This window comes from Tenrec ecaudatus, chromosome 6 (assembly GCF_050624435.1).
Source record: "Tenrec ecaudatus isolate mTenEca1 chromosome 6, mTenEca1.hap1, whole genome shotgun sequence".
NCBI classification, from domain to species: domain Eukaryota; kingdom Metazoa; phylum Chordata; class Mammalia; order Afrosoricida; family Tenrecidae; genus Tenrec; species Tenrec ecaudatus.
Window position 1 is genome coordinate 32,006,240 of NC_134535.1, and position 27,514 is coordinate 32,033,753.

The 27,514-nt window shown below is 39.9% G+C and overlaps 1 protein-coding gene across 3 annotated transcripts in view; it reads left to right on the forward strand.

Moving 5' to 3' along the window:
• Positions 1-27,514, forward strand: part of NR2C1 (nuclear receptor subfamily 2 group C member 1) — a 68,442-nt gene that overhangs the window by 10,779 nt on the left and 30,149 nt on the right. For 2 of the 3 annotated variants that reach the window (XM_075551166.1, XM_075551165.1), the window contains exons 4-7: positions 17,018-17,099; positions 17,929-18,108; positions 19,291-19,438; positions 19,534-19,624. In XM_075551166.1, the coding sequence (XP_075407281.1) occupies positions 17,018-17,099; positions 17,929-18,108; positions 19,291-19,438; positions 19,534-19,624 (501 nt within the window). The remainder of the gene's footprint in view (positions 1-17,017; positions 17,100-17,928; positions 18,109-19,290; positions 19,439-19,533; positions 19,625-27,514) is intronic. The other variant, XM_075551167.1, reaches the window with a different exon arrangement.

Below are 27,514 nucleotides of genomic sequence, written 5' to 3' on the forward strand. Positions count from 1 at the left end.
GACGGGGATTTTTCTTAGGGAAATACGGGCTATAATGTAGGATGAGAAACTACTTAGGTTAGAGTTCTTCATTCAGGATACTTCTTCAACTCTGCCGTGAGCCATTCTGGGGGCTTTCTTCCTCTGTTTTGTCTTTCACCATCTGTGATGTCACTACTTTCTCTGTGTCTTCTGGGTCTAGGAGCTTCTCAGCACAGGGCCTAAGGGTGTGCTCTGCTCCTAGCTCTTCTCTCTTGATCCCGAAGTTCCTGTTTGCCCCTTGAATTCCTCTTTTAAGCCTAGAAGGAGGCACATGCAATGCAGTACAGAAATAGCAGTTTCCATAACCCTGAGACCCGAAGAACTAGGTGTTACCCAGCTACTACTACTAACTGCTCTGAAAAATCCCATTAGAATTTTCTGGATATAGTGAGAGAAAAGATATGGAACATAATTCAAAATCTTGAGAACAGGTTTACATTCAGAAACTGATGAGACCCTCTCTCCAAGTCTGTGGCCCTTGAGTCACTTTTCAGTTGTGACACTGAATTAAGTTAGAATAATCGACCATTTAAAAGCAAAAGGGCAACATTTGCAGAAGACCAAGTTGAGAAAGCTAGGAAAGAAGGAAGAGTAGCGATAGGAAGGAAATGTGGGATAAGTGATGGTACATTGAAAGGATTGCAATGGATGAGTTGAAACCAAATATATATGAACTGTTGAATGTAAAACTGATCATCTCTGTAAACGTTCACCTAATTCACAGTAAAAAGTTCAAGGATTTCAACCTATGAGTCTCTTCTAACATGCACTTTGATATTTTCTTTCTTTGCCATCCTTTTCCTTTCTATGTTTGGTGTTCTTGATGTCATCCTACAACTTATCTAATCTCTGTCCTTAGTGTTCAATGCAGCAAATCTGTTCTGGGGGTGTTCTCGAAATCCACGTGGGATATACTTTGGCTTTCACTTTGGCTTTTCACTTGTTTTAATTTTGTTCAGCTTCAATCTGAACTTCCATAGAAGCAATTGCTATTCTGTTCCGCAGTTGGCTCCTGGTCTGGTTTTAGCTGCTGATATTGAGCTTCTCCATAGTGTCTTGCTACAGATGTAGTCAGTTTGACTTCTTTGTATTCGCTCTGGAGAAGTCTGTGTGTGTGGTTGCTGTTTGTGTTGTTGAAAGGTATTTCTGTGAAGAAGTCTTCGGTCTTGCAAAATTCTGTCATGTGATGTCCAGCTTCATTTCTATCACCAACACCATCTGTTTCAACTATTGTTCCTGCCTCTTTGTTTACATTCAAATTGACAGTGATTATCAATGCATTATGATTACATTTAATTTCAGACTGAAGAAGCTAGTAGAATTCTTCAATTTTTTCATCACTACCATTAGTAGCTGGTGTGACAGTCCTAGATTCCTCTTCCTGCTTTGGAGAAGGCTCAGTTTTATAGTAATCAAGTCCCAAGTTAGAGTCCTCTGTGTTGATGTATTGCTGAAAGCTGCCATTGGTATTTAAAATGCAGGCAGGGCCAGCCAGAGTGAACAAGCTTCCCTGGAGCTTCCAGACTACGAACAGAATACAAAGAAGGAACAGGCTGCTCATTTCTGAGGAGCTGGCCACTGAAAACCTGAAGAACAGCATCGTGCTATTTTCAGATACTGCAGTCCTCATGAAGAGAAGCAGAAACCTGTCAGATAGTGCCAGATGATATGGCTGAAGAAAAGTAGAGTCAACCATAACGACAAGGATGAAGTAAAGCCTGCACGAATAAGCCTGGCCCAGGACCTTCATTTCCTGATGGGTCATGCCTATTAATTAGAAGTCGTTAAAAATGAAATGGAATGCATAAAGATTGATACCCTAGGCATCAGTGAGCCAAGATGGACTGTTATTGATCATTTTGAATCAGAAAAATCTACAGTTTACTTTGTCAGGAATGCCAGATCCTAGAGAAATGGCACTGCATTCATTATGAAAAAGGACATTTCTAGATCTCCCGTGAAGGACAATAAAACCTGTGATAGGATTATATCCTTCTGCATACAAGGAAATCCAGTCAATACCACTATTATCTGTGGGGGGAGAGAGGAGGAACAGATCACAATAATCTACATATAACCCCCTCCCTGGGGGACAGACAACAGAAAAGTGGGTGAAGGGAGACATCGGACACTGTTAAGACATGAAAAACTAATAATTTATAAATTAACAAGGTTTGTGAGGGAGGAAGGGAGTAGGAAAATATGAGCTGATAACAAGGGCTCAAGTAGAAAGAAATGTTTTGAGAATAATGAGGGCAACAAATGTTCAAATGTGCTTCACATAATGGATGTATGTGTGGATTATGATAACAGTTGTATGAGCCCCCAATAAAATGATATTTTTTAAAAAGAGCATATTTTATAGTTGTTTTTCTGAGGCCTTCAACTCTCCTAGCCCAAATGAAGCCATATGTTGTTGTTGTTGTTAGGTGCCAAGTTAGTTGCAGCCTATACACAACAATGAAATACTGCCCTGTACCATTCTCAAAATTGTTTAATCTGGAGCGCATCCTTGTAGCCACTATATCAATCCATTTCCTTGGGAGTCTTCCTCTTTTTCACTGCTAATCTGCTTTACCAAGCATGGTGTCTTTTATAAGGACTGATATCTCTCGACAAAATGTCCAAAGTATGTAAAACAAATTCCTGAACTCCTTACTGCTAAGGAGCACTCTGAACATAATTCTTCCAAGACAGATTTCTTTATCCTTTTGGAATTCCATGGGGTTTTCAATATTCTTCTCCAACACCACAGTTCAAATACATTGATTCTTATTTGGTCTTTCATATTCAAGTCCAACTTTTACATATATATGAGGTGATTGAAAATACCTTGGCTTGGGTCAGGCACATCTTAGTCCTCAAAGTAATCTCCCTACTTTTCAACATTCTAGAGATTTACAGCAGATTTACTTAGTGCAGCACATCATTTGATCACTTGACCACAGCTTCTACGAGCACTCAATGGGGATCCAAGCTAGATGAAGTCCCTGACAACTTCAAATCATATAGCAAAGTACGAATTCCTGTGTGAGGAACTACTAAAGCGAGTGAAGAAATAGAGCTCACAAGTTGTCATTTAGTGGAATCAAACTCAGAAAATCCATGGATATCAGAATAAATTGAGCTCCGTACAGCTTTGGAAGGTTGATTTTTTTTTTTTTCTTCTGAAATAGACCACTGAGGTTTCTTATCCACACACGTGGGATGACTGAGCTTGCACATTCTGAGTTTATTGCTAGTAGCAGAGCTTCTTAGCTTAGTGTAGTATCACCTAAGGACTCTTATGATCATTTCTCACTCTCCTCTTAAACACACACACACACACACACTCCACTATCTTATCGGATTATTCCAACTTAGTGACCCTTATGGTTTTAGGGAAAATAAATCATTATGAGAGCAGACAGCTTCATCTTTCTCCTTTGGAGTGGCTGGCAAGTTTGAACCATTGATCTTATGATTATCAGCAGAAAGCCTGTTCCCTAACACCACCAAGGTTCCTTATAATCTTCACCACTACCATTACATTGTATTTTGGGAGTTTACCTGACATTGTAATATATCATCACAGTCTGATTATTAGCTTCTACAATTGAATAGAAACATGCATTTTATTGGAAATGAAACTGAAAATATTAAATTATAGTCAACATTGAAATGTTTAATATTTTGTTTCCAATGAATTAGTCTGATTTTGTTTCAGAACTTCTAATCTAGCAGACTGCAAGAAATGTGAAAATTTTGCTACTTGGACATATTCTCCAGTAAGAATATGACAACTTTTGTGATATTTAGTAGATGAGAATATATTAGAGGGTTCTGTTAGCATAGTTTCCTTAGACCTACTGGTTTTACTATTTGTATTGATACTTGGAGACACCAACATTTTTTATGAGTTCGGTAAGTCATATTCAAACATTTTCATTTGGTCATTTGTTTGTTTTTCTGTTTGAGTTTTGGCCCCTTCTCAAATGCTTGTTTTTATAGAATCATAGAAATGTCTCTTCTCTCCATAATAGGATGGGTCTGCTTCTAATCTAGGTAAATGTCTTTACTCAAACTATTTTCTTCAACAGGCTTAGCATTTGTTGTAGGGATAGGAATAACATTCAGAAGGCATTTTTTTAGTGTGTATATATATATATAATTATTTTATTAGGGGCTCATACAACTCTTATCAAATCCATACATACATCAATTGTAAAGCACATTTTTATATTCATTGCTCTCATCATTCTCAAAACATTTGCTCTCCATTTAAGCCCCTGACATGAACCCTTGATAATTTATCAATTACTATTTTGTCATATCTTGCAGTGTCCAACGTTTCCCTTCACCCACATTTCTGTTGTCCATCTCCAAGGGAGAAGATTATATGTAGATCCTTGCAATCAGTTCCCCTTTCCACCCTCCCAGTGTCGCCACTCGCACCACTGGTCATGAAGAGATCATCCACCCTGGATTCCCTGTGTTTCAGTTCCTATCTACCAGTATACATCCTCTGGTGTAGCCAGATTTGTAAGGTAAAATTGGGATCATGATAGTGGAGGAGGAGGGGGCGAGGAGGAAGCATTTAGGAACTAGAGGAAAGTTGTATGTTTCATGATTGCTATAAAGCACCCTGACTGGCTCATCTCCTCCCCGTGACCCTTCTGTAAGGGGAGGTCCAGTGGGCTTTGGGTCTTCACTCCGCACTCCCCTCCTATTCACAATAATATGATTTTTTTGTTATGATGCCTATACCTGATCCATTCAACACCTCGTGATTGCACAGGCTGGTGTGCTTTTTCCATGTGGGCTTTATTGCTTCTCAGCTAGATGGCCACCTGTTTACCTTCAAGCCTTTAAGACCCCCAGCCGGGCACCATCAGCTTTCATTGCCACATTTGCTTATGTACCCATTTGTCTTCAGCGATCCTATCAGGGAGGTGAGCACACGATATGATTTTTGTTCTTTGATGCCTGATAACTTATTCCTCCGGCACCTCGTGATCATGCAAGCTGGTGTGTTCTTCCATGTGGGCTTTGTTGCTTCTGAGCTAGATGGCTGCTTGTTTACCTTCAAGCCTTTAAGATCCCATACGCTATGTCTTTGATAGCTGGGCACCATCAGCTTTCTGCACCATATTTGCTTATTCCCCTGCTTTATCCAGAAATAAATTTTAATTAGACTATGCTATTTCACTTAAGTGATAGAGCTTTGTACTTGCTTGACACAGCATTGGTAGAAGGAAAGAGGCAAAACACAAGTGCTTAACTTATAAAAAATATTGCCCTGTTTCATGTTCATATTAAAATAATTTTGAATATAAACAAAGTTCAGCAATATATTAAGTAACATTAGCATAATTGAAATATGGAAGCCATTGCCTATTTATTAACTTTCAGTGATGAACCATCTTATTGTAGATGTTCTTGAATGTTAGTTATCCCTTCAAATTCTTATTAATTCACTAACAATGCATTATTCTCTGTTTTGATGGTACATTCTTTGATGTGTAATTTTCTAAAATGATATTTGATATATAAAATTTCTGAGTTGAACTGCTATAAAAAGAACAATAGCATATTATGGAAAATAAATAAAAGAGCACTCAAAATGTTCTTAATTTAAAAAAATGACTTTAAAAATTAATAGAAAGGCAAGTAAGAAGTAAGTCTTCATTGTAATAAAAATTGATAGTAAACTATAGAGAAGGTAGATTGATTGGTGTTAGTGTTTGTCTAGTTTAGTTTTTTTCCAGTAGTTTTCCAGCCTGTGGGAAATAGCTTACTTCTGTAGGCACCAAGAAATCCAGCAATCTATCAAGTAGTTATTGAACATGACATTCATTTCCCAGACAACAGAGTGTATGAGCAAAATAATTGTTATTTTGGCCACTTATGTCTGTCAAGAGACAAGTAACCCTTTACAATAAAGTTGAATTACTGTGTGTATTTTAAAACTATGAATACTTCTATTCTGACCTGTATATTTATATTTTTCTGGAACTTAGAACAATTTAATCCTCTTTACCAGATTTTTACCTGTATATACTATTGTTGCGAGTCTTCATTATGTCCATATAGCTTACATTTTATGGAGTATTATCAGTGTTATCTAGAGCTATGCTTGCTCATACATTTACATTTAATGTATATTATTATATTTTAGATTTTATAATTCCCACAAAATAACATTTTTGCCTGATGAATATGGGTGAGAAAAGGGGGTTAAATGCTGATATATGATATGATTTAGTTTTGTGTGGAGAGCTATTCAGAGTTGTAACAATTGGGAACTCTAATGTGAAGATCAGTCAGTTTAGCTATCCTGTTGGGTTGAAATGAGCCATCTCAGAAGCAGGAATGGGACATTTCACAAACAATAGGAAATACAATTTTTTTATTAATTTCAACTAATTTGCCAAGATTTCATTTTTCTTTTATTCCATAAACATTTCATTGCAAACTAATACAGGTGCCATACCATTCCATCAAGCAGAATTTCACAATTGCTACCACAATCAGTTTGAAAACGTTCTTCCTTCTTGAACTCCTTGACATCAGCTCCCCTTTACTCCAGACCCCATTGCACTCTCCAGGAACTCTTATTCTATTTCCTGTCTCTACAGGTTCATCGAACTTCCTGGGTTTCATACACTGAAAAACAGAAAATAAAAACATATAACGGAAGTTCAAGAGGGTCAGCCCTAACAACAAAATACATCTGAGATAAACCCCAATATGAGAAAAAAAATCACAGAAAATGTTGAAAACCATATCAGGCCCAAGGTGCATCAGAGCAAGGGGTCAACTGACAAGGTTTTAAGTGATCAAGTCAGGTTTATAGTTTTGATCTCTGGTCATCTCTCCAATGCATTCTGTCTGGTAGCCCGTTTCTTCACAGTTCTCTATTAGAAGGAGATCACCAGAGGCTTGTTTCCTACGTAGATCTCACAAATGCATGTTGAGCTTCCATTGTTATCCATAGCCTTCAGCAAACCAAACTATCACAATTTAGGCCCTGATATTCTTGCCTCCTTCGGCTTCAGATTATATGATTTACAATCTTTTGGTCACTGATGTTGGTGCGCTTCTTCCATGTGGATTTAGTTCCTTCTCATTTAGGTGGCTGTTTGTTTGGAAACAATGCTTTGAAATCCCAGAACCTATTTTTTCTGCTACTTGGGAACCATCTAATTTCTTCACCACACTTGATATAGCATCCATATCTTCACCACACTTGATATAGCACCAAGGTGTACCCTTCCTGAGGGTGAGTACCGAAGAGGGGTATGATGTAAGAACTAATGGCTCTTGATTTAGAGCTAGGATTTAGTATGACCCCCAAACCCATTCTTGGATGTATATATATTTTTATTTGCCTTGGCTCCTTTTATAGAACTCCTTGTTAATGTATAGTAAAGAGTCTTACTGATCATCTCCATTGGACATAAAAATCTTCCATTAGTATTGTTATTGATTAGGCCCTGTTACTAATTTTTTTAAATAACTGTTGAGATAGTGATAATGAGCCAATGTAGGCTAATTCAATATCACAAGACCTGAATTATGCACTTGTACAGAATCATTCCTTTTGCAGTTGGATGCTGTTTATACAAACACTGTGAGTTACGATGACAGTTCTTCAAAAAATTGTTTGAAGGTACAAATTTATAATCTTTTGACTCCTGTTGTTTTTCTTAAATTATCAGTTATTCATGAAATGTCAATTTCTGTAAAAACAATCTATTATATTTTCCCACTATGCTTCTAAATGTTATCTTTGACTTAGATTTAAACAATATTGCCATGCTGTTCCTATGTGTAAATTTTATTTTAAAAAATCAATATTTGGTTCTAGGTAACTCTTAAATTTGTGACTTGATGATTTTGTCAATTTTAGAAAATTTCCAGTCAGTTTATTTGAAAATACTGTTTCTGCCTGATTTACTCACTCCTTTCCTTCAGGGTACTTATTATACATACATGTTAAAAATTCGCTCCATATACCCTGTATTTTATACTCTCTTCTATTTTTGTCATCTCTTCCCTCCTTTGATCATCTCTCTAGCTTTTTTAAGAAGATAGGCAAAAAAAAATAAGATGGGCAAAGGGCATACATACATAGAGGCCTAAATACAAGAATGTACATATGTAAATATACTTTTGATTGGGCGGGAAATAGATCTATGTGCATAGATTTATAGGTTTAGTAGGGTAGTGGGCCTCCACGCATGCACTCTCTCAATACAAGAATACTTTGGTCAACTAAATGGTCATTCCATGATACCCACCTTCCCAACACGATCACTGAAGACAAACATGTGCATAAGCAAATCTGAAGAAAACTGATGGTGCTTGGCTATTAAAAGATATACGTCTGGGATCTTAAAGGCTTGAAGGTAAATTAGCAGCCATCTAGCTCAGAAGCAGCAAAGCCCACATGGGAGAAGCACACCAGCCTGTGCAATCACAAGGTGTTAAAGGGATCAGGTAGCAGACACCAAAGAACAAAAACCATCATTGTGTGCTCACCTTCCCCATATAAACGCTGAAGATAAATGTGTGCATAAGTAAGTGTGGTGAAGAAGGCTGACAGTGCCCAGCTATCAAGAGATAAAGCGTCTGGGGTCTTAAAGGCTTGAAGGTAAACAAGTGGTCATCTAGCCCAGAAACAACAAAGCCCACATGGAAAAAGCACACCATTATGTGTGATCACAAAGGGTCGTAGGGACCAGGTATCAAGCACCAGAGGAAAGAAAATCATATCATCGTGAATGAGGGGAGTGCGCAGTGGGCACCCAATGCCCATCTGTGGACATCTGGAAATCCCATGCAGAGGGGTAGTGGGGAGGAGATGAGTCACCCAGAGTGCAGCCCCCCCACCCCTACCCCCAACACTCATGATGCTAATTCTACCTTACAAACCTGGTTAGACGAGGATGCACAGCGGTGCAGATGAATCTCTGTGGACCAGTATGAGAGTGGTGATACCGGATGGGAGGAGGGAAGGCAGGGGAGAAAGGGGGAACCAATTTCAAGGATATAAATGTAACTTCCTCCTTGGGGGATGGACAACAGAAAAGTGGGTGAAGTGAGACATCAAGCAGTGTAAGATATGATAAAAATTATAATTTATAAATTATCAAGGGTTCACAGGGGGGGGGAAGCAGGGAGGGGGGAAAGTAGAAGAAAAATGAGCTGATTCCAGGAACCCAAGTGTAAAGCAAGTGTTTTGAGAATGATGAGGGCAACGGATGTGTAAGTGTGCTTTACACAATTGATTTATCTGTGGATTGTGATATGAGTTGCATGACTCCGATAAAATGATTTAAAAAGATATATTCTTCTGATATATATTTTATATTTCATCTATTTTGTAAACTAGCTAAAATGATATTTAGCTTATTAAGTGAATTCTTAATTACAACCATTTTATTTATATGTTGTAAAATTTATAATCGAGGGGAACAGATTATAAGGATCTACATATAACCTCTTCCTTGGGGAATGGACAGTGGAAAAGTGAGTGAAGGGAGACGTCGGATGGTGTAAGATATGACAAAACAATAATAATTTATAAATTATCAAGGGTCTGTGGGAGAGTGGAGAGTGAGGAGGGGGGAGGAAAATGAGGAGCTGGTACCAAGGGCTCAAGTAGAAAGCACATGTTTTGAGACTGATGAGGGAAACCCATGTGCAAAGTGTTTGACACAATGGATGGATTGTGATAAGAGTTGTATGATACTCCAATAAAATGATTTTAAAAAATTATAATCTGAGGTTTATAAAATCTTTCTACCAAAAGCCTTAATTTTGTGTTTTTTATTTTATTGAATATAAGAATTTATTTTAAAGATTTTACACATAACTCTATTATTTGAATCCTTTTTGAAACTATTTTAATATATGTTTTTATTTTCTCTCAAATTGGGTATTGTCATCATGTGCCCATTTATCTTTTATTAAGTACCAAATATTGTATGAGATTATATGTGAAATCACTTATCTTTCAGAGATAAATTATATATTAAATATAATATATAAAACTAGTTTAATTTCAGAATATTGATGTCTTATATAGGTTTTATTTTCTATAAAGTACAAACTATTTTGAGGTAGTTGGTTTATTGTGCCAACCTGGCTGATAAACATGTGGGATTAATTGAAGGGCAGAGAGATGAGTGGCTCGGTGAGCCTCGCCTTGTCTCTCGCTTTTTGTTCATCGGACCAGTGTGCGACTGCCTTGTTTGTTCTGTGCGTCAATTACAAGCTGCACTACCTGTGGGACACCTAGCCTGTGAACCATAATCGCTGTAATTTGAGGTACCCTCGAGACCTGCTTCACCATACAATTGGAATTTACATCTCTTGTGCTGGGGACTGACTGTTGGTGACCTGGCTGACTGTTGGTGACCTGCCTTGCTGTTTGCTGTCTGTGCCCAGATAGCCTGAATTTCTCTACAGAGGGACTTGAGGGACTGCCAGTGTCTCACAACTGTCTCACGGAAGTGAGTTGCACTGAGCCATTTGTACTGCTTTATAATTTAACTGTTTATTTGTTGTGTTATATATTTATCTGTGTATATATATTAGCAATCTGGTTTTGTTTCTCTAGAGAACCCTGTCTAACACATTTTGGTACCAGGAGTGCTTCTAGAGAAATAAAATCATAAATATGAGCTCCCCTCCCACCAGGGGAGAGCATGAATGCAGTCCCCAGTTCTACAAATTATGCAGTCGAGTTTCCCTCATTTGGGGAAATCACAGGGGTCAGCACATAAATATGGGCTTCTTAAATTGGCTCTCCAGCCTGATTAGTCTTAACACTAGTAATGCTACTTCAACACCCCAAAGCATGGATAAGTCTGCTGCTCTTACTAGTCCATGGTGTGAAATAGCAAAGATAGTACCTACAGTAGCACCACCGATAGATGCGGTGCTGGCTAAAGGAGAGGCACTGAGTGATCATATGTTTGATATTTTCAAGGAGTTTTGTAAGGATGACAAGTACAGGGAAGCTGGTTGTCTGGACCTTTTTATAAGGGGAAGTGGGATGGTCCCAGAGCCTCAGAAGTGCACCTCAGGTGCAGACTAACAGATTTGAAAGCTTCAATCTGTGCTACAAAGGAGAGCCTTCTCTCCTCTAGTAAAAGAGCTGACATTGCTGAAAACCAGGTCCAGAGTCTCATTATGCGAGTGGCTGAATTACAACGGCAGCTGAATTGCAAATCTAGAGCAGTATTTAATACCAAAGTGAGGGCATTGATTGGGAAAAGTTGAGACCCTGAAATATGGGATGGGAACTTAGGGGCTGATGATCCAGAAGAGGAGGATTTTGAACCCTCAGAAATAATTGACCCACCTCAGTCAATGGATCCACGTCTCCCAGCTGAAAGTATTAATTCACAATCCACACCTGAGCAGCTTAGCCAAACAATTCAAGTTGATATGCCAGGGGGGGGCTGCATCGTTAGCATTGCCTGAAGGAGATGCCTTGCAATATTGCTGAGAGTACCCCCAGAAACACCCTCACCACCCATTATTTTCTGTCACTAAAATTAAGTCTCAGAAAGGTCTTAAAGGTGAGGTTGAGATGATTACCCAAGAAGAAGTGCACTGTACTCATAAAGATCTCAAGTTTGTAAATATGTACAAGCAGAAGCCTGAGGAATATCCCTGGAAATGGTTATTAATGGTGTGGGATACTGGTGCACGAAATGTAATATTAGACCAGTCTGATTTTCTGGATATGGGACCCCTAAGCACAGACTCTTCTTTCAGTGTCTCTGCAAGAGAGGCTAAGAGAGGATCTAATTCTTTATTTGGTTGGTTCAATGAAGCATGGACTGCCAGATGGCTTAGATTAGACCAACTTGAAGTACCTGACCTACCTTGGTACACTGTAGAGGACGGCATCCAAATGCTTAGAGAAATTGGTATGTTGGAATGGATCTATCAGGATATTCCCATAGACCCAAAAAGGGGGTGTCCTGAGGACATACCCTTGACCAAAACCATAAGGAACAAGTTTATGAAGTGGGCCCCAGCATCTCTTAAGACTCCTGTAATTGCTATTTTATGTGCACCAGGATTAACAGTGGGCACTGCCCTAAGCAAACTCTGACATTTGCTCACAATGGGGCTGATTGGTCCCCATGATGGTAGAGGGCAGGTGTCAGCACTGAGTCAACAGAGACAGGCGGGGCGTGGTTATAATAGACAACAGGGTTTCCGTAGTAATCAAAGCAACCTGTCTCGTGTGGAATTATGACATTGGCTACTTAGCCATGGTGTCCCTAGGAATGAAATAGATTGGAAACCTACTAAATATTTACGTGATCTATACAGGCGGAAGAATGGTAGATCAGGTGAACAACAGAATAGACAGTCATGATCGTTCAATCAATTCCCAGACCTGAGCCAGTTTACAGACCCTCAACCCCTTGAATGAGGGGAAGACTAGGTCCCTTTGAAGGAGGACCCTGCTACATCATCGAAGGTCTATACTGTTAGTCTTTCTTATAGCCTTCCCCAAAGGGACCTGCGGCCTTTCACAAAAGTGACTGTTCATTGGGGGAAAGGAAATAAACTTTTTGAGGATTACTGGATACTGGCTCAGAACTGACACTAGTCCCAGGAGACCCAAAATGTTTTGAAAGCCCACCAGTCAGTGGGAGCTTATGGAGGTCAAGTTATCAATAAAGTTTTAGCTCAGGTATGCCTCACTGCAGATCCAGTGGGCCCCTGGACTTATCCTGTGGTTATTTCTCCAGTTCTACAATGCATCATTGGATTAGACATACTTAATAACTGGTAGAACCCCCATGTTGGATCCCTGAAATGTGGAATAAGGGCTATCACGGTAAGAAAGGCCAGATGGACACCATTAGAACTGCCATTGCCTAGGAAAATAGTAAACCAAAAGCAGTACCGCATTCCGGGAGAGATTGCAGAGGTCAGTGTCACCATCGAAGACTTGAAAGATGCAGGGGGGGTGATTCCTACTACATCCCCATTTAACTCACCCATTTGGACTGTAAAGAAGGCAGATGGATCCTGGAGAATGACAGTGGATTATCATAAACTTAACCAGGTGGTGACTCCAATTGCAGCTGCCGTTCCAGATGTAATTAAATTGTTTGAACAAATTAATACTTCTCCTGGTAGTTGGATGCAGCTATTGATCTGACTAATGCCTTCTTCTCAATACCAGTCTCGAAGGACCACCAAAAGCAGTTTGCCTTCACCTGGCTGGGGCAACAGTATACTTTCACAACTCTCCCCCAGGGGTACATCAACTCTTCTGCCCTGTGTCATAATTTAATCTGAAGGGACCTTGATCACCTGTCTATTCCACAAAATGTCACACTGGTCCATTATATTGATGATATTATGCTGATTGGACCCACTAAGGAGGATGTATCAAAGACTCTAGATTCATTGGTATAATATCTGCATACAAGAGTTTGGGAAATTAACCCAATGAAGATTCAGGCACCCTCCACCTCAGTAAAATTTCTGGGGATCCAATGGTGTGGGACATGTCGAGATATTCCTACTAAAGTGAAGAATAAGCAATTGTATTCGGTGCCACCAACGACTAAAAAGGAGGCACGTCTCTTTTTGGAGGCAACATATCCCTCACTTGGGTGTTCTAGTTTGACCTGTTTATCAAGTGACATGAAAAGCCTCCTTTTTTGAGTGGGGCCCAGAACAAGAAAAGGTTCTTCAACAGGTTCATGCTGCCGTGCAAGCTGCTTTGCCACTGGGACCATATGATTCAGCTGATCCAATGATGCTAGAAGTGTCAGTTGTAGATAAAGATGCAGTGTGGAGTCTTTGGCAGACCCCTATTGATGAATCACAGCATAGACCATTGGGATTTTGGAGTAAAGTCCTACCATCCTCTGCAGACAACTACTCCCCCTTTGAAAAACAGCTGTTGGCCTATTACTGGGCCCTGGTGGAAACTAAACGCCTCACCATGGGCCAACAAGTCACCATGAGGCTTGAACTACCTATCATGAACTACCTATCTCCTACCTATTGTCTGACCCACAGAATCATAAAGTTGGACGTGCGCAGCAACACTCCATTGTTAAATGGAAGTGGTATGTATGAGATCGGGCTAAAGCAGGACCTGAAGGGACAAGCTGCATGAAAAAGTGTCCCAAATGCCCAGTCTCCACTCCTGTCACATTACCTTCTATTTCCCAGTCTGCACCATGGCCTCCTGGGAAGTTTCTTACCATACTTTAACTGAAGACCAAAAAAGTCATGCTTGGTTTACGAATGGCTCTGCACGATATGCAGGTACCACTCGTAAGTGGACAGCAGCAACACTACAGCCCCTTTCTGGAATCTCCCAAAAGGACAGTGGTGAAGGGAAATCTTCCCAATGGGCAGAACTTCGAGCATTGCACCTGGCCATTCAGTTTGCATATAAGGAAAAATGGCCAGATGTGAGATTATATACTGATTCATGGGCTGTGGCTAATGGCTTGGCTGGATGGTCAGGGAATTGGAAGGACCATGATTGGAAAATTGGTGACAAGGAGGTGGGTGGGAAGAGGCATGTGGATAGACTTCTCTGAATGGGCCAAGAAAGTAAAGGTAATTGTATCTCACGTGAATGTGCACCAAAGGATTACCTCTGAAGAGGAGGACTTTAATAATCACGTGGATAAGATGACACGCGCTGTGGAGACTTGTCCTCTTTCCTCTACCACTCCTGTTATCGCCCAATGGGCACATGAACATGGTGGCAGGGATGGAGGTTATGAAATGGGCTCCTAAGTATACAATTACAGCACCAACTAGGTGGCAACAACTTGCAGGCCTGGGGCAGTGTTCTCCAGGAAGCTGTATACGCTCTAAACCAGCGGACAATATATGGTGCTGTGTCGCCAATAGCCAGAATTCATGGGTCCAGGAACCAAGGGGTGGAAGCTGGAGTGGCACCACTCACTATTACTCCTAGTGATCCCCTTGCAGCATTTTTGCTTCCTGTCCGAGCAACCTTGTGTTCCACAGACCTGGAAGTCCTGGTCCCGAAGGAAGGAACTCTCCCATGTGGAAACAGCACGGATTCCACTGAACTGGCAGCTGAGAATGCCCCCTGGCCACTTTGGGCTTCTCATGCCTTTGGATCAACAGGTCAGGAAGAGTGTCACTGTACTAAGTGGTGTGATTGATCCTGACTACCAAGGAGAAATTGGTCTGGTGTTACATAATGGAGGTAAAGAAGAATATGTCTGGAATCCAGGAGATCCCCATAGGCCGACTCTTAGTGCTACCAGGCCCTGTGATGAAAGTAAATGGTAAATTATAGCAACCCAATCCTGACAGGGCTTATAATGACCCAGACCCCTCAGGAATGAAGGTCTGGGTCACCCCACCAGGCAAAAAACCACAGCCAGCTGAGGTGCTTGCTGAGGGCAAAGGTAATACAGAATGGGTAGTAGAAAAAGGTAGTTCTACCTATCAGTTATGACCACGTGATCAATTGAAAAAGCGAGGTTTGTAATTATCAGTTTATTTTCTTGTTCTGTGCTTATTGCATCTTTCCTTTGTCCAGGTATGATGTATCAGATACAATTGGACTCAGTGTGTTTTCATTTATGTATATGATAGGTGATTGATGATAAGTATAAATGTGATTTCATCAATGTCCAGAAATTATATAATTATATATGGCTAAAGAATTCTGTACAGGTGCCAGGTTGGCAAGGGGTGGTTTGAGGTAGTTAGTTTATCAGCCTGGCTGATAAACACGTGGGATTATTTGAAGGGCGGAGAGATGAGTGGCTCCGTGAGCCTCGCTTTTCTTATCTCTACATCACATCGGCTCAGTGTGCAGCTGCCTTGCTTGTTCTGTGCCTCAATTTGCAAGCAGCACTACCTGTGGGACATCTAACCTGTGGACTGTGTCAGTGTAATTTGAGGTTCTTATCTAATTTTATAAATATATATAATTATTAGCAATCTGGTTTTGTCTCTCTAGAGAACCCTGTCTAACAGCATCATTTGCAGTAGTGTGCTTATTAAGGCATGGTACTTAAAAGATGCTTTCTTTTTTTTTGTTTTGTTATGACTATAAAGAAATGATACCACATGTAACCTAGTATGTTTAAAGAACTTAAAAGCAGAATTTCTGATGGTATTCACAGAATATGCAAAGAAATAGTCTAAGTAGAGACTATACTTTGTTGCTTGTTTTTCTGTAGAAAGGAACTTGTTTCCTAAATAGCAAATCACAACCCCCCCTTTTTTTGTTCTTGCAAAGAATTGGAAGAAAATGATGAGAAAATTAAAAAATAGACTAAAGGAGAAAGTAGTTTACCTTTGCCAGGATCCTGTTAGCTAGATCTAATGATGAGCTCTTTATATGATTTCAAGAGGCTTTACTAATTTGCTTCAGGCTCTCCCAACTCCTCCTAATTCTAGTGGCTGGCACTCTCCTTCGTTGGCTGCTTCTGCGCTCTCTTGTGCACCTTGCCCACATGTTAGTTCACTCGGGCAAAGTGTTAACCTCTGCATAGTAATTGTAGTTGCATCATTATGATTAATTATATCAGTAAACCCTTATTTCTCTTTAATTCATTTTTGGAAAACAGGTACATGATTGAATATTGGGGGGAAATAGGGTAATCTTTTTATGTTGCTACAGTTTATTTTAGTCGTGTCATTCCATGTGGAAATATTAGAGCTGACATGTTCCATATGAATAATATTAATATTTAGTGTTTAATGGGTGAAATGGACTGAAAACTGCCTCGTGTTTATGTGTTGATAAGTCTGATTATGCTAAGGATACACGAAGCTTCAAGAATAATTTCCTTTGTACACTGCGTAATAGAGTTCAAAGTTAAAGAATAGCATAAAGTCAAACACTAGACAACATCCTTTCATTTTTTGATAGAATAACAGTGTTTGTTGTTTTGTTTCTTAAAACAGTGTTCCTGAATAACAAAGTTTTGTTTTCTTTCATTTTATTTCTTTTTAGCTCTTAACAGATAATTCTTCCCCAGACCAGGGTCCAAATAAAGTTTTTGACCTTTGTGTGGTATGTGGAGACAAAGCATCAGGTAACATTAAAAATCATCTTCTGTATCTAATGGAAGCCCCTGGGTAGTTTAGCTTAGATAAAGTAAAACATGTCAGAAATATTTTGCATGTGAAGGCCAGAGTTTTGTTAAAGGAATCGTTTTAAAATGAGTTTTGATTAATAATAATGTATAACATCAAGCACTGTACTCATTTGAAGAATACAGAGGAACTCGAATTATTGAGATTGGAAGAAACTCTGGGCAGCCTTATTTCACGGGCTGTATCGGTTACAGAGCAGGCATTCCTGCTTGTAGTATGTGGGGTTAATTTCTTATATTTTCCATGCTTTATACAAATATCACTTCCAAAGTTTATCCCAGATGATATTTTATTCATTAATAAGTTTGCCAAATTGTGAAACTTAATGACATTTCAAAAGTGGAACTCTCAATTGGGGGAAATTATTATTTTTAATACATTAAGTGACATCCATGTTTTTCTGGAACAGTCTCAAAATAAAATACTTATATAACAAAACTGTAATTTCTGTTATCAGAAAATTTTTTGTTAAATGGGATTATGGGTTTGTTTGTTTCTTCTCTTTCCCAGATTATCTATGACTTTAATAAGGTCAGGTTATAAAAATTTTAAACATATATTACCAGAGAATATCATTGTTTCATTCTCCATTGATGCTTAACGAAAGGGTTTTTTTTATGGTTTGTTTTTTGTAAATCATTTTATTGGAGGAAAAGTATTTTTTATAAACGCAAAAATCTCACTGTTTCTCAGTTTTCTTGTCTAAAGGGGATACTGGGCGGGTTTTGTTTCTGTCTTGAAATACATGACTTGTGCGTTTTTCCTCAGGGCGTCACTACGGAGCAGTAACTTGTGAAGGCTGCAAAGGATTCTTTAAAAGAAGCATCCGAAAAAACTTAGTGTATTCATGTCGCGGCTCAAAAGACTGCGTTATCAATAAGCACCATCGAAACCGCTGTCAGTACTGCAGGTTACAGAGATGTATTGCGTTTGGAATGAAGCAAGACTGTATGTATTACTTTAAGGGAGAAATACTTTTAAGGAGGCAGGCAGGCTGGAAGTTTATTGACTTTTTCATTTTTAAATATGTCAAAATTTTACTTTATAGTTTTTCAATTAAATATGAAGGAGCATGTACATTTATGCTTTTCATTCCTTCCACAGGTTTGCCAAGTATATATTTGTATTTTAACTTGGCACACGAAAAAGTATGACTAGCTCAGAAACCAGATTACGTGATCTATTACTAATACGATAATAATAGCTAGCAGTGAACTCTTCCTATGCCTGACACTGTTAAGGCTTCTCATTAACTTTTCCATCTTCACAGCAGTTAACCACAGTAGCTAAAGTGCTCTGGTGAATTTGGATAAAGAAAGTCATTTGCCCATAGGTCACAAAATGAATGAATAGCAGAATTCTTTTTTTTTTTCCTGGCAGTTTTCGTGTGTTCTTGTTTTGCTTGTTTTTAGAATACGCACATTAAAATTACTATGTAAACACAACTCACTGCCATTGAGTTGATTCTGACTCATAGGGGGCCTTATAGGTCAAATAGAACTTCCCGTCTGGGTTCCCAGGCCTAAAAATCGTTATGGGAGCAGAAAGCCTCATCTTCCTATCATCTCATCTTTACTCCTCATCTCATCTCACTGTGCCACCCAGGATTCTGACTATACTGTCTCCTAAAAAGTATCTTGAAATAACATTTCTATAAAATAAATGAAGCATTGCGTATATTTTATAAACGAATGCCAAGCGATGGAATTTTTCTCAAAAATCTCCTTTTCCTTGGATTTAAAACAACCATAAAACCCTACATTTAATTTTTTTGTGATTTGCTACAAGAATTCTTTTTCTTGATTGCTTTGATTCATTCCATTTTAAGCACTCCAGTATGTGTAGCATGAGGGACTCCTAACTGCATCCTGAGCACTGAGATTATACAGAAGTAAGAGCGCCTCTGCCTTCCTACCTTAATGTGGCAGGACAGAAAAGCTAAGCAAAAAGGCCAATTTTTCTATTCTGAAACAACTTTGTTGAATTTGCAATTAATTTCTAAAGACTGGGCATTATCTTGGCAATTCAGTTTGGCCAACATATGTCCCATTAGCTGCATTGGTCATTTAGAGTTTGCTTTTACAATTGCCTTTTAAGTTTCCATGATAATAGTTTAACACAATTTTGTAGCTGTTCAGTGTGAAAGAAAACCTATTGAAGTTTCAAGAGAAAAGTCTTCCAACTGTGCCGCTTCAACAGAAAAAATCTACATCCGAAAAGACCTTCGGAGCCCGCTGGCTGCAACCCCAACTTTTGTAACAGACAGTGAAACTGCAAGGTACAGTAAAAAATCCGAGAGCATACATTTGTAGCTGCTGATAGACTTTTCTTCTCCATGCATCTAAAGCTAAAAGATAAACTTCTTTGTTGCAGGTCAGCAGGACTGTTAGATTCAGGAATGTTTGTGAATATTCATCAGTCTGGAATAAAAACTGAGTCAACTATGCTGATGACACCAGATAAGGTGTGTTTTGTTCAATTAATTTAAAACCTAAAAATGTTAAGATTAAAATGTTTCCATTTTCTTCATCTCCATCAATCTGGACTTTTGATTGTTTGTTTTTGTTTTTTTAATACACTAAACTTCTCTGGTAGACATGCCACTAGGACAATCATAGATTCAGTGAGAAAGTGACAGCCTTTTTTTTTTTTTAAATGTTTTATTAGGGGCTCATACAATCTTATCACAGTCCATACATATCCATACAGCAATTGTATAAAGCACATCGTACATTCTTTGCCCTAATCATTTTCTTTTCTTTCTTTTTTTTCCCCCTTTTCTTTTTTTATATTTTATTAGGGACTCATACAACTCTTATCACAATCCATACATATACATACATCAATTGTGTAAAGCACATCCATACATTCCCCGCCCCAATCCTTCTCAAAGCATTTGCTCTCCACTTAAGCCCTTTGCATCAGGTCCTCTTTTTTTTCCCCCTCCCTCATGTGCCCTTGGTAATTTATACATCGTTATTTTGTCATATCTTGCTCTATCCGGAGTCTCCCTTCCCCCCCTTCTCTGCTGTCCCTCTCCCAGGGAGGAGGTCACATGTGGATCCCTGTAATCAGTTCCCTCTTTCCAACCCACTCACCCTACACTCTCCCAGCATCGCCCCTCATACCCTTGGTCCTGAAGGTATCATCCACCCTGGATTCCCTGTGCCTCCAGCCCTCATATGTACCAGTGTACAACCTCTGCCCTATCCAGCCCTGCAAGGTAGAATTCGGATCATGGTAGTTGGGGGGAGGAAGCATCCAGGATCTGGGGGAAAGCTGTGCTCTTCGTCAGTACTACCTTGCACCCTGACTGACCCATCTCCTCTCCTAAACCCCTCTATGAGGGGATCTCCAGTGGCCGACACTTGGGCCTTGGGTCTCCACTCTGCACTTCCCCCTTCATTCAATGTGGTATATATATATGTATATATATATATACATACACACACACACATATTCTTTTTTTTTTTTTTTTTGCATGATGCCTTTTACCTGGTCCCTTTGGCACCTCATGATCGCACTGGCTGGTGTGCTTCTTCCATGTGGGCTTTTTTGCTTCTGAGCTAGATGGCCGCTTGTTTATCTTCAAGCCTTTAAGACCCCAGACACTTATCTCTTTTGATAGCCGGGCACCATCAGCTTTCTTCGCCACATTTGCTTATGCACCCATTTGTCTTCAGCGATCCTATCATGGAGGTGTGCAGTCAATGATATGATTTTTTGTTCTTTGATGCCTGATAACTGATCCCTTTGGGATCACTCGCTCACTCAGGCTGGTGTGTTCTTCCATGTGGGCTTTGTTGCTTCTGAGCTAGATGGCCGCTTGTTTATCTTCAAGCCTTTAAGACCCCAGTCACTATCTCTTTTGATAGCCGGGCACCATCAGCTTTCTTCACCACATTTACTTGTTCACCCACTTTGGCTCCAGCAGTTGTGTCGGGAGAGTGAGCATCATAGAGTACCAATTTAATAAACGAAAGTATTCATGCATTGAGGGAGTGCTTGAGTAGAGGCCCAAGGTCCTTCCACCACCTTAATATTAAACCTATAAATGTAGACAATTAGATCTATTTTCCCCATCCTCATATATATATGTTTGCATGTACACGTCTTTGTCTAGACCTCCATAAATGCCCCTTGACTCCCAGCTCCTTCCTCCCTCTCCCTTGACTTTCCTCCTGCCCCACCGCCATGCTCCGTCCCTACCTGGGCTACAGCTATACCTCTTCTCTACACAACCTTACCCTTGATCGTTCCCCATCAGGCCTGTCACTCCCCCCTCACTACCATTTTGGGTCCCATGTTGTTCCCTTGTCCCTGTGTTTATTAACACCACTTCCTTACCCTCCTCCCCCTCCTCCACCCGGATCTGTCTGTCCCCCCGGAACTGTCTGTCCTATTGTTTTACCTCCAGATAGTTCATCCAGCCTGTACTATTCAGACAGACCTGTGGAGACACTAACATGCACGAAAACAAGACAGAGGAAAACAAAGCAACAGTATACAACCAGACAATAAAACAACAAAAACAAAACACTGACAAAGAACAAAACACTTCACAAAAGAAAGGCTTGTAGTTCGTTCAAGGATCGTTTGCTGGCCCTTAGGAGCGTTTTCCAGTCCAGTCTGTTGGGGCACCACGCCCTGGCCCCAAAGTCCACTTTCAGCATTCCCTGGGGACCTTGCCACTCCATTCCCTTGATGTTCCACTGCACTGCCCCAGTGCTTTGCCTCGGTGTGGTGGGATCAGGTCAGGTGCAATTCCCACACTGTGTCTCCGGTGCTGTCCCCTGTATCGCCCTTAGTCACTGAGGGGCATCATGTCTCATAGTAGGGCCAGCCATGTTGTTCTCTCTGTGGACTGGCTGCTCTACTCAGGAACATCATCCTCACGGCCTCGTGGGCCAGGCTGTGTTCCACTGTCTCCTCCTGCCCCTTCATCTGCTCCCGTGTGCTCTGATCAGATATGTCCATCTCCCGGAGCTGCAGAATCAGTGTCATCCTTTGAAACAAATTCTTTTCGGGGGAGGGGCAGGAATCCCCTTAATTTTTGGTTCTGGGCCCTACTCCACGCCAGGATATTGCATTCACACCTTGCGGCACTGGGTTGAAGTCTGGTCCCACTTTCCCTGTGGAGATATAAACAATACCCTCCCCTTGGGTGGATTAATGCCCCCTGACCCCACTTCCCTTTTCTTCCTTATATTCATCCTTTTATTTTCCTTTCCCCACCTCCTCCACTGTTGTCTACCATGTGCATCCCTGGTTTTGATCTGGTCTCTGCCATACTACACAGTCTTCACCCAGAAATGTTTGTATACAGTAGCTTTTTCCCTTTGCCGAAAGTGACAACCCTTTAAAAGCTTTCCAGGTTTCTTTCGTCTTAAAATAAAAGTCCTCAGAGAAAGAAAATCATTACACAATAGTTTAGGTAGAGAGAAAATTCACAGCTCACCTCAGTCAAAAAATCGAGTTGGGTCAAGAGTAGGAATATTTATATCCAAGTCATCTGGTTTAGTATAATGTGATCTAGTTTTATATATAACTACTTATTGCTAGATTTGTTATTGTCAGACTTTGAAATTGTCAGACATTCAACATGTTTGTGCTCTGGAATCAAAATCATCTGCCACATGCTAGCTGCATAACCTTGACCAAGTTATTTGACCTTCTGGTACCTCAGTTTCTTCTTTTGTTAAAAAGGAATATAAGACTGTCTCTTGCAGCTTGAACCTCAATAGGTATTAGGGGCTTCAAATAGTCTATTTTAAAATTCTATTATCTTTCAGTTCAGTATTCCCACAGACTTTCTAAAGATCTACCATAGTTGTAAAATGAGATTTGGCCTCTGACCATACATTTGGGAATTCTAAGATTTAATTTGAGAATTACAAGATTTAATTTAGGGAACTAAGTTTTATTGAGAAACTATATATCTAACTACCTTTTATGCTAAGATTCTTTGACAAATGATGTCTAGATTGTCAAGTGTAAGATGAGATCTTTCCACTCTGCTGCTTTGCTGCCCCCAGTCTTTAGTAGCAAAATCTTAAAAATCTCTTTAGATATACGTGTTACTGGATGAAGGACAGTCTGTGATTCATGTAAACATTTTCCCCTCTATGTCCTATTTCCAGTACAATAAAATTCACTGCCATCAAGTCCATTCCAACTCATAGCAATCCTGTGGGAGAGACTAGAACTGCCCCTCTGGGGTACTGAGACAAACTCTTTATGGGTGTAGAATTGGTGGTTTCCAACTTATGTCTTTGTGGTTCGCAGCCCCATATGTAAAAATTACTACACCAGGGCACCTCTATTTCCAATAGCATACAGCTAAAATATTTATCCTTCCAAGTTCTAGTTGCAAATTAAAACACTTAAAACTTCTGTTTCATTATATAAGCACCTGAGAGAATAAAATACTTAGGAATAAATTTAACCAGGGATATGAAAGCGTTGTACAATCAAAATTTCCAGTCACTGCCGACAGAGATTGAAAGAGATTTAGATGGAACTATATTTCATGTTCATGGGTTTGGAGGACTTAATCTTGTTAAAATGCCAATATTACCCAAAGCAGCCTGTAAATTAATTGCATCCTCAATCAATATTCTAACAGTTTTTCTTACAGAAATGGACAAACTAGTCTTCAACTTGATATGAAATGAAAAGCCCTAAGGTAGACCAGTGTTGAGAGTGAAGAACCAAGTATAAGGATCCACACTCAGTGATTTTAAAATGCATATAGCTGCGGTCATCAAACCAGCTTCATACTGGTATAGCAGTGAGCCAATGGAATAGAAATAAATCCACACATCTGTGGTGAGCTGACTTTTGACAGGGTGTTAAGTTTATTTGATATCAGGGGAAGGAAGAGTCAGTCTCTTCAACAAAGGGTGTGGGGAAAATTGGATTTCCACATGCAGAAAAAATGAAAAAAGATCTTTGGTTCACCATACACAAAAACAAATTCAAAATACAATGAAGACCAAAATGTAAAAACAAAATCCATGTAAATCTTTGAAGAAAATACAGGGACAAGGCTGTTGGGCCTACCTTTTAACTTTGGATGCAGTAACAAATGTAACAAAAAGTATAAACAGCAAAAGACAAATTAATGGAACTTCATAAAAAAATTAAAACTTGTTCATGAAAAGACCTTACCCTCCCCCCCAAAAAGAAGGAAAAGACAAACTGCAAGATAGGGGATTGTCTTGTCATACCATGTATCTAAAAAGAGTCCAGTAACCAAAATGGTCATATTATTTTGACAACAAAAACCTCAAAAAATGACCAAGGGGCCTTTCAAATGGCCACGAAACACATGGAAAGATGCTCGATGTTACTAGCCTTCAGAGATATCAAAACCACAATGAGATACCATTTCACTGCCCTGAGGATGTCAGCCAACCAACTCACTGCCATCAAGGCAATGCCAACTAAGCAACCCTGTAGGGCAGATTAGAACTCCCCCTCTTTAGCTTCCAAGACTAACTATGGGGGTAGAAAGGCCCTGCCTTTCACCTGAGCAGTGACCGGTGGTTTTAAACTGCTGACCTTGCAGCTCGCAGCCCAATGAGTAACCAGCACACCACTAGGGATCCCCCATTAGGATAGCTAACATTAAAAAAAAAATACCCCAAATTGGCAAGGATATGGGAAAATTGCTGGTGGGAGGGCAAAAGGGCCCAACTGTTAAGGGAAAACTGATGGCTCCATTAGGTAGCAGTTACATTCTTGGATAGATATGAAAAAGACTTCCAAGTAGAGAATCAGAGACTGATAGACCAATGATGTCTGAAGCACTATGTACAGTAAGTAAAGGTGGGAACAACCTGAGTGCCCAACAATAGATGACAGAGTTTATGTATGCATTGGATTACTACTCAGAGCAATAGAGTCTTGAAAACTACTGAATAGATGGAGTGTGAAGACATTATGTCAGAAGTCAAAACAAAAGAAAAAATAGTGATGACCTCACAAAAGACAAGAATAAACAAATATACAGAGATAAAGTTTTCTCATGGTTACAGGCCACACGAGAGTTTGGAAAAGGAAAGTTACTGCTTAAGGGCTGCAGAGTTTTAGTTTACAGTGTTGAAGAATCATTGATAAGGGTAGATTACACAGCCAATTTGTGTAATTGCTATCAATAGGTTGTAAACCTGTAAAAAGTTTAATTGACAAAAGGTATATAAAAACGGGTACTTCAAGAAATTCTTGGTAAAAATGGAGTTGAATGCTAATAGAATATTTCGCAAATTTTTTTAAAACCCTCCCCCTGCCCATCCCCCACCAGTTTCACAAAAAGAGTAGCTGTTGATAATGCTTATGTATAACCAAACGCCTCGTTTCATGGGCCATTGCCAATTAGTTAACCTTCAATAATTCTGTTTTCTCTCTCCTGCTTCACGGTGTATTGCCTGGGATCTCAAAAGTTCTTAAGTGCTCATTCAAGGTACTACATCCTAGAGCAGCAATAGGAGAGTGAGGAATAGGTGGCGGAAGTGGCTAATGGCGTGCTTGACCCACTGCTGTCTTTGCCAGGAGATCAGTGAACTGGATTCTGCTTGACTACCATTGCTGAACATTTCTTATCAAAATTTTACAGAAGAATCCTAATCAAAGGGGAAATTCAGAATGGAGTATTAAATCTCTAAGGGAATCCAGTATTTCTGGAGCTAGAGAACCTGGATGAATAACTGAAATACCCCTGTACTTTTTTTTAAGGCCTAACTAGTTAGCTTAACTACTGTATATACTTGTGTGTAACCTGAGTTGTTAAGCACAAAAGTGCTGAAAAACTGGGGCTTGGCTTATACACGGGTCAGTGGCACCCCAGCGAGGTGTAACATCTCGCTGCCCCACCCCCCAACCCCGAGGTAATGGGAAGAGCACCCGTTATCTCGCGGGTGATTGCCATTTCTCCGCTGTCCATTCAAAGCCCCGCTGACACTGCAGGGTTCTGAATGTTTGTTTACTCACATCTAACCAGAGCTGTCCTATGACGTGTATCTTTGAATAAGCCTTTTAAAGACCGTGTGCGAAGGATGTGGCATGAATGGACATCATCTGGTCAAGCCCGACTAATAAAAGGAGGAAATCTCATGAAGCCTGACAGAGAGTTAACAGCAAAGTGGGTTCGAGATGCATGGGAAGACATTCCAGAAGACATGGTGCGACGTGCCTTCCAGAAATGTAGTATTAGTAATGCTATGGATGGCCGTGAAGACTGCGCTTTGTATGAAAATGACAGCAGTGATGGTCATGACGGCGATCTCAATGAGGACAGCGTCTATGATGACCTCACACCAGCTGCAGTTCTGCATTGGGATACGGATGATGATGAGGAATCCAGTTTTGAAGGATTTTAACTCTACATTTTAGCTCGGTTGCTGATTGAGCTCAGGGAATAATATTCTTGAGCTATCATTATTGATACCTTATTGTTTTTGTTGAGCCTTCTTTCCACTTACTGTGCTGGTTTACTAATGTTAAATGACTTGTCCTTTTATTTATGTTTTTTATTTAAAATAAATATTTAAATACATTACCCCACTGATGTCTCAATTTTTAGTAATTTTATTTTCATTTGTTTTGATTATTGAAACTCACCAATAGCTTCTGCATTTCCCACCCTAGGCTTATACTCGAGTCTATCAGTTTTTCTGGTTTCCCAGGTAATTAGTTACCTCGGCTTATACTCAGGTAGGCTTATATTCGAGTATATGCGATAGTCAGGAATGTCTTTGAGTGTGGTGCTATATTTAGGACAACGTTAATAGCAACTTAGCATCTTGGCAAATGAGATAAGAACCTTTTTTTAAATCATTTTATTGGGGTTCATACAACTCATCACAATCCATGCATACATCAATTGTATAAAGCACACTTATACATTCATCGCCCTTGTCATTCCCAAAATTCGCTTTCCCCTTGGGTTCCTGGAATCAGCTCCTCATTTGCCTTTTTTCCCTCCTCCTCGCTCCCCCCTCCCTCATGAACCCTTAATAATTTATAAATTATTATTTTATCTTATCTTACATTGCCTGGCGTCTCCCTTCACCCATTCTTCTGTTGCCCATCCCCCAGAGAGGAGTTTATATGTAGATCCTTGTAATCCGTTCCCTCTTTCTACCCCTACTTCCCTCCCAGTATCGCCCCTCTCACCGCTGATCCTGAGGGGTTCATCTGTCCTGGATTCCCTGTGTTTCTAGTTCCCATCTGTACCGGTGTGCTGTGCATCCTCTGGTCTAACCAGGTTTGCAAGGTAGAATTCATCTACTCCCCACTACCCCTCTGCAAGAGATGTCCAGTTGTCTACAGATGGGCATTGGTGTGCTGCTTC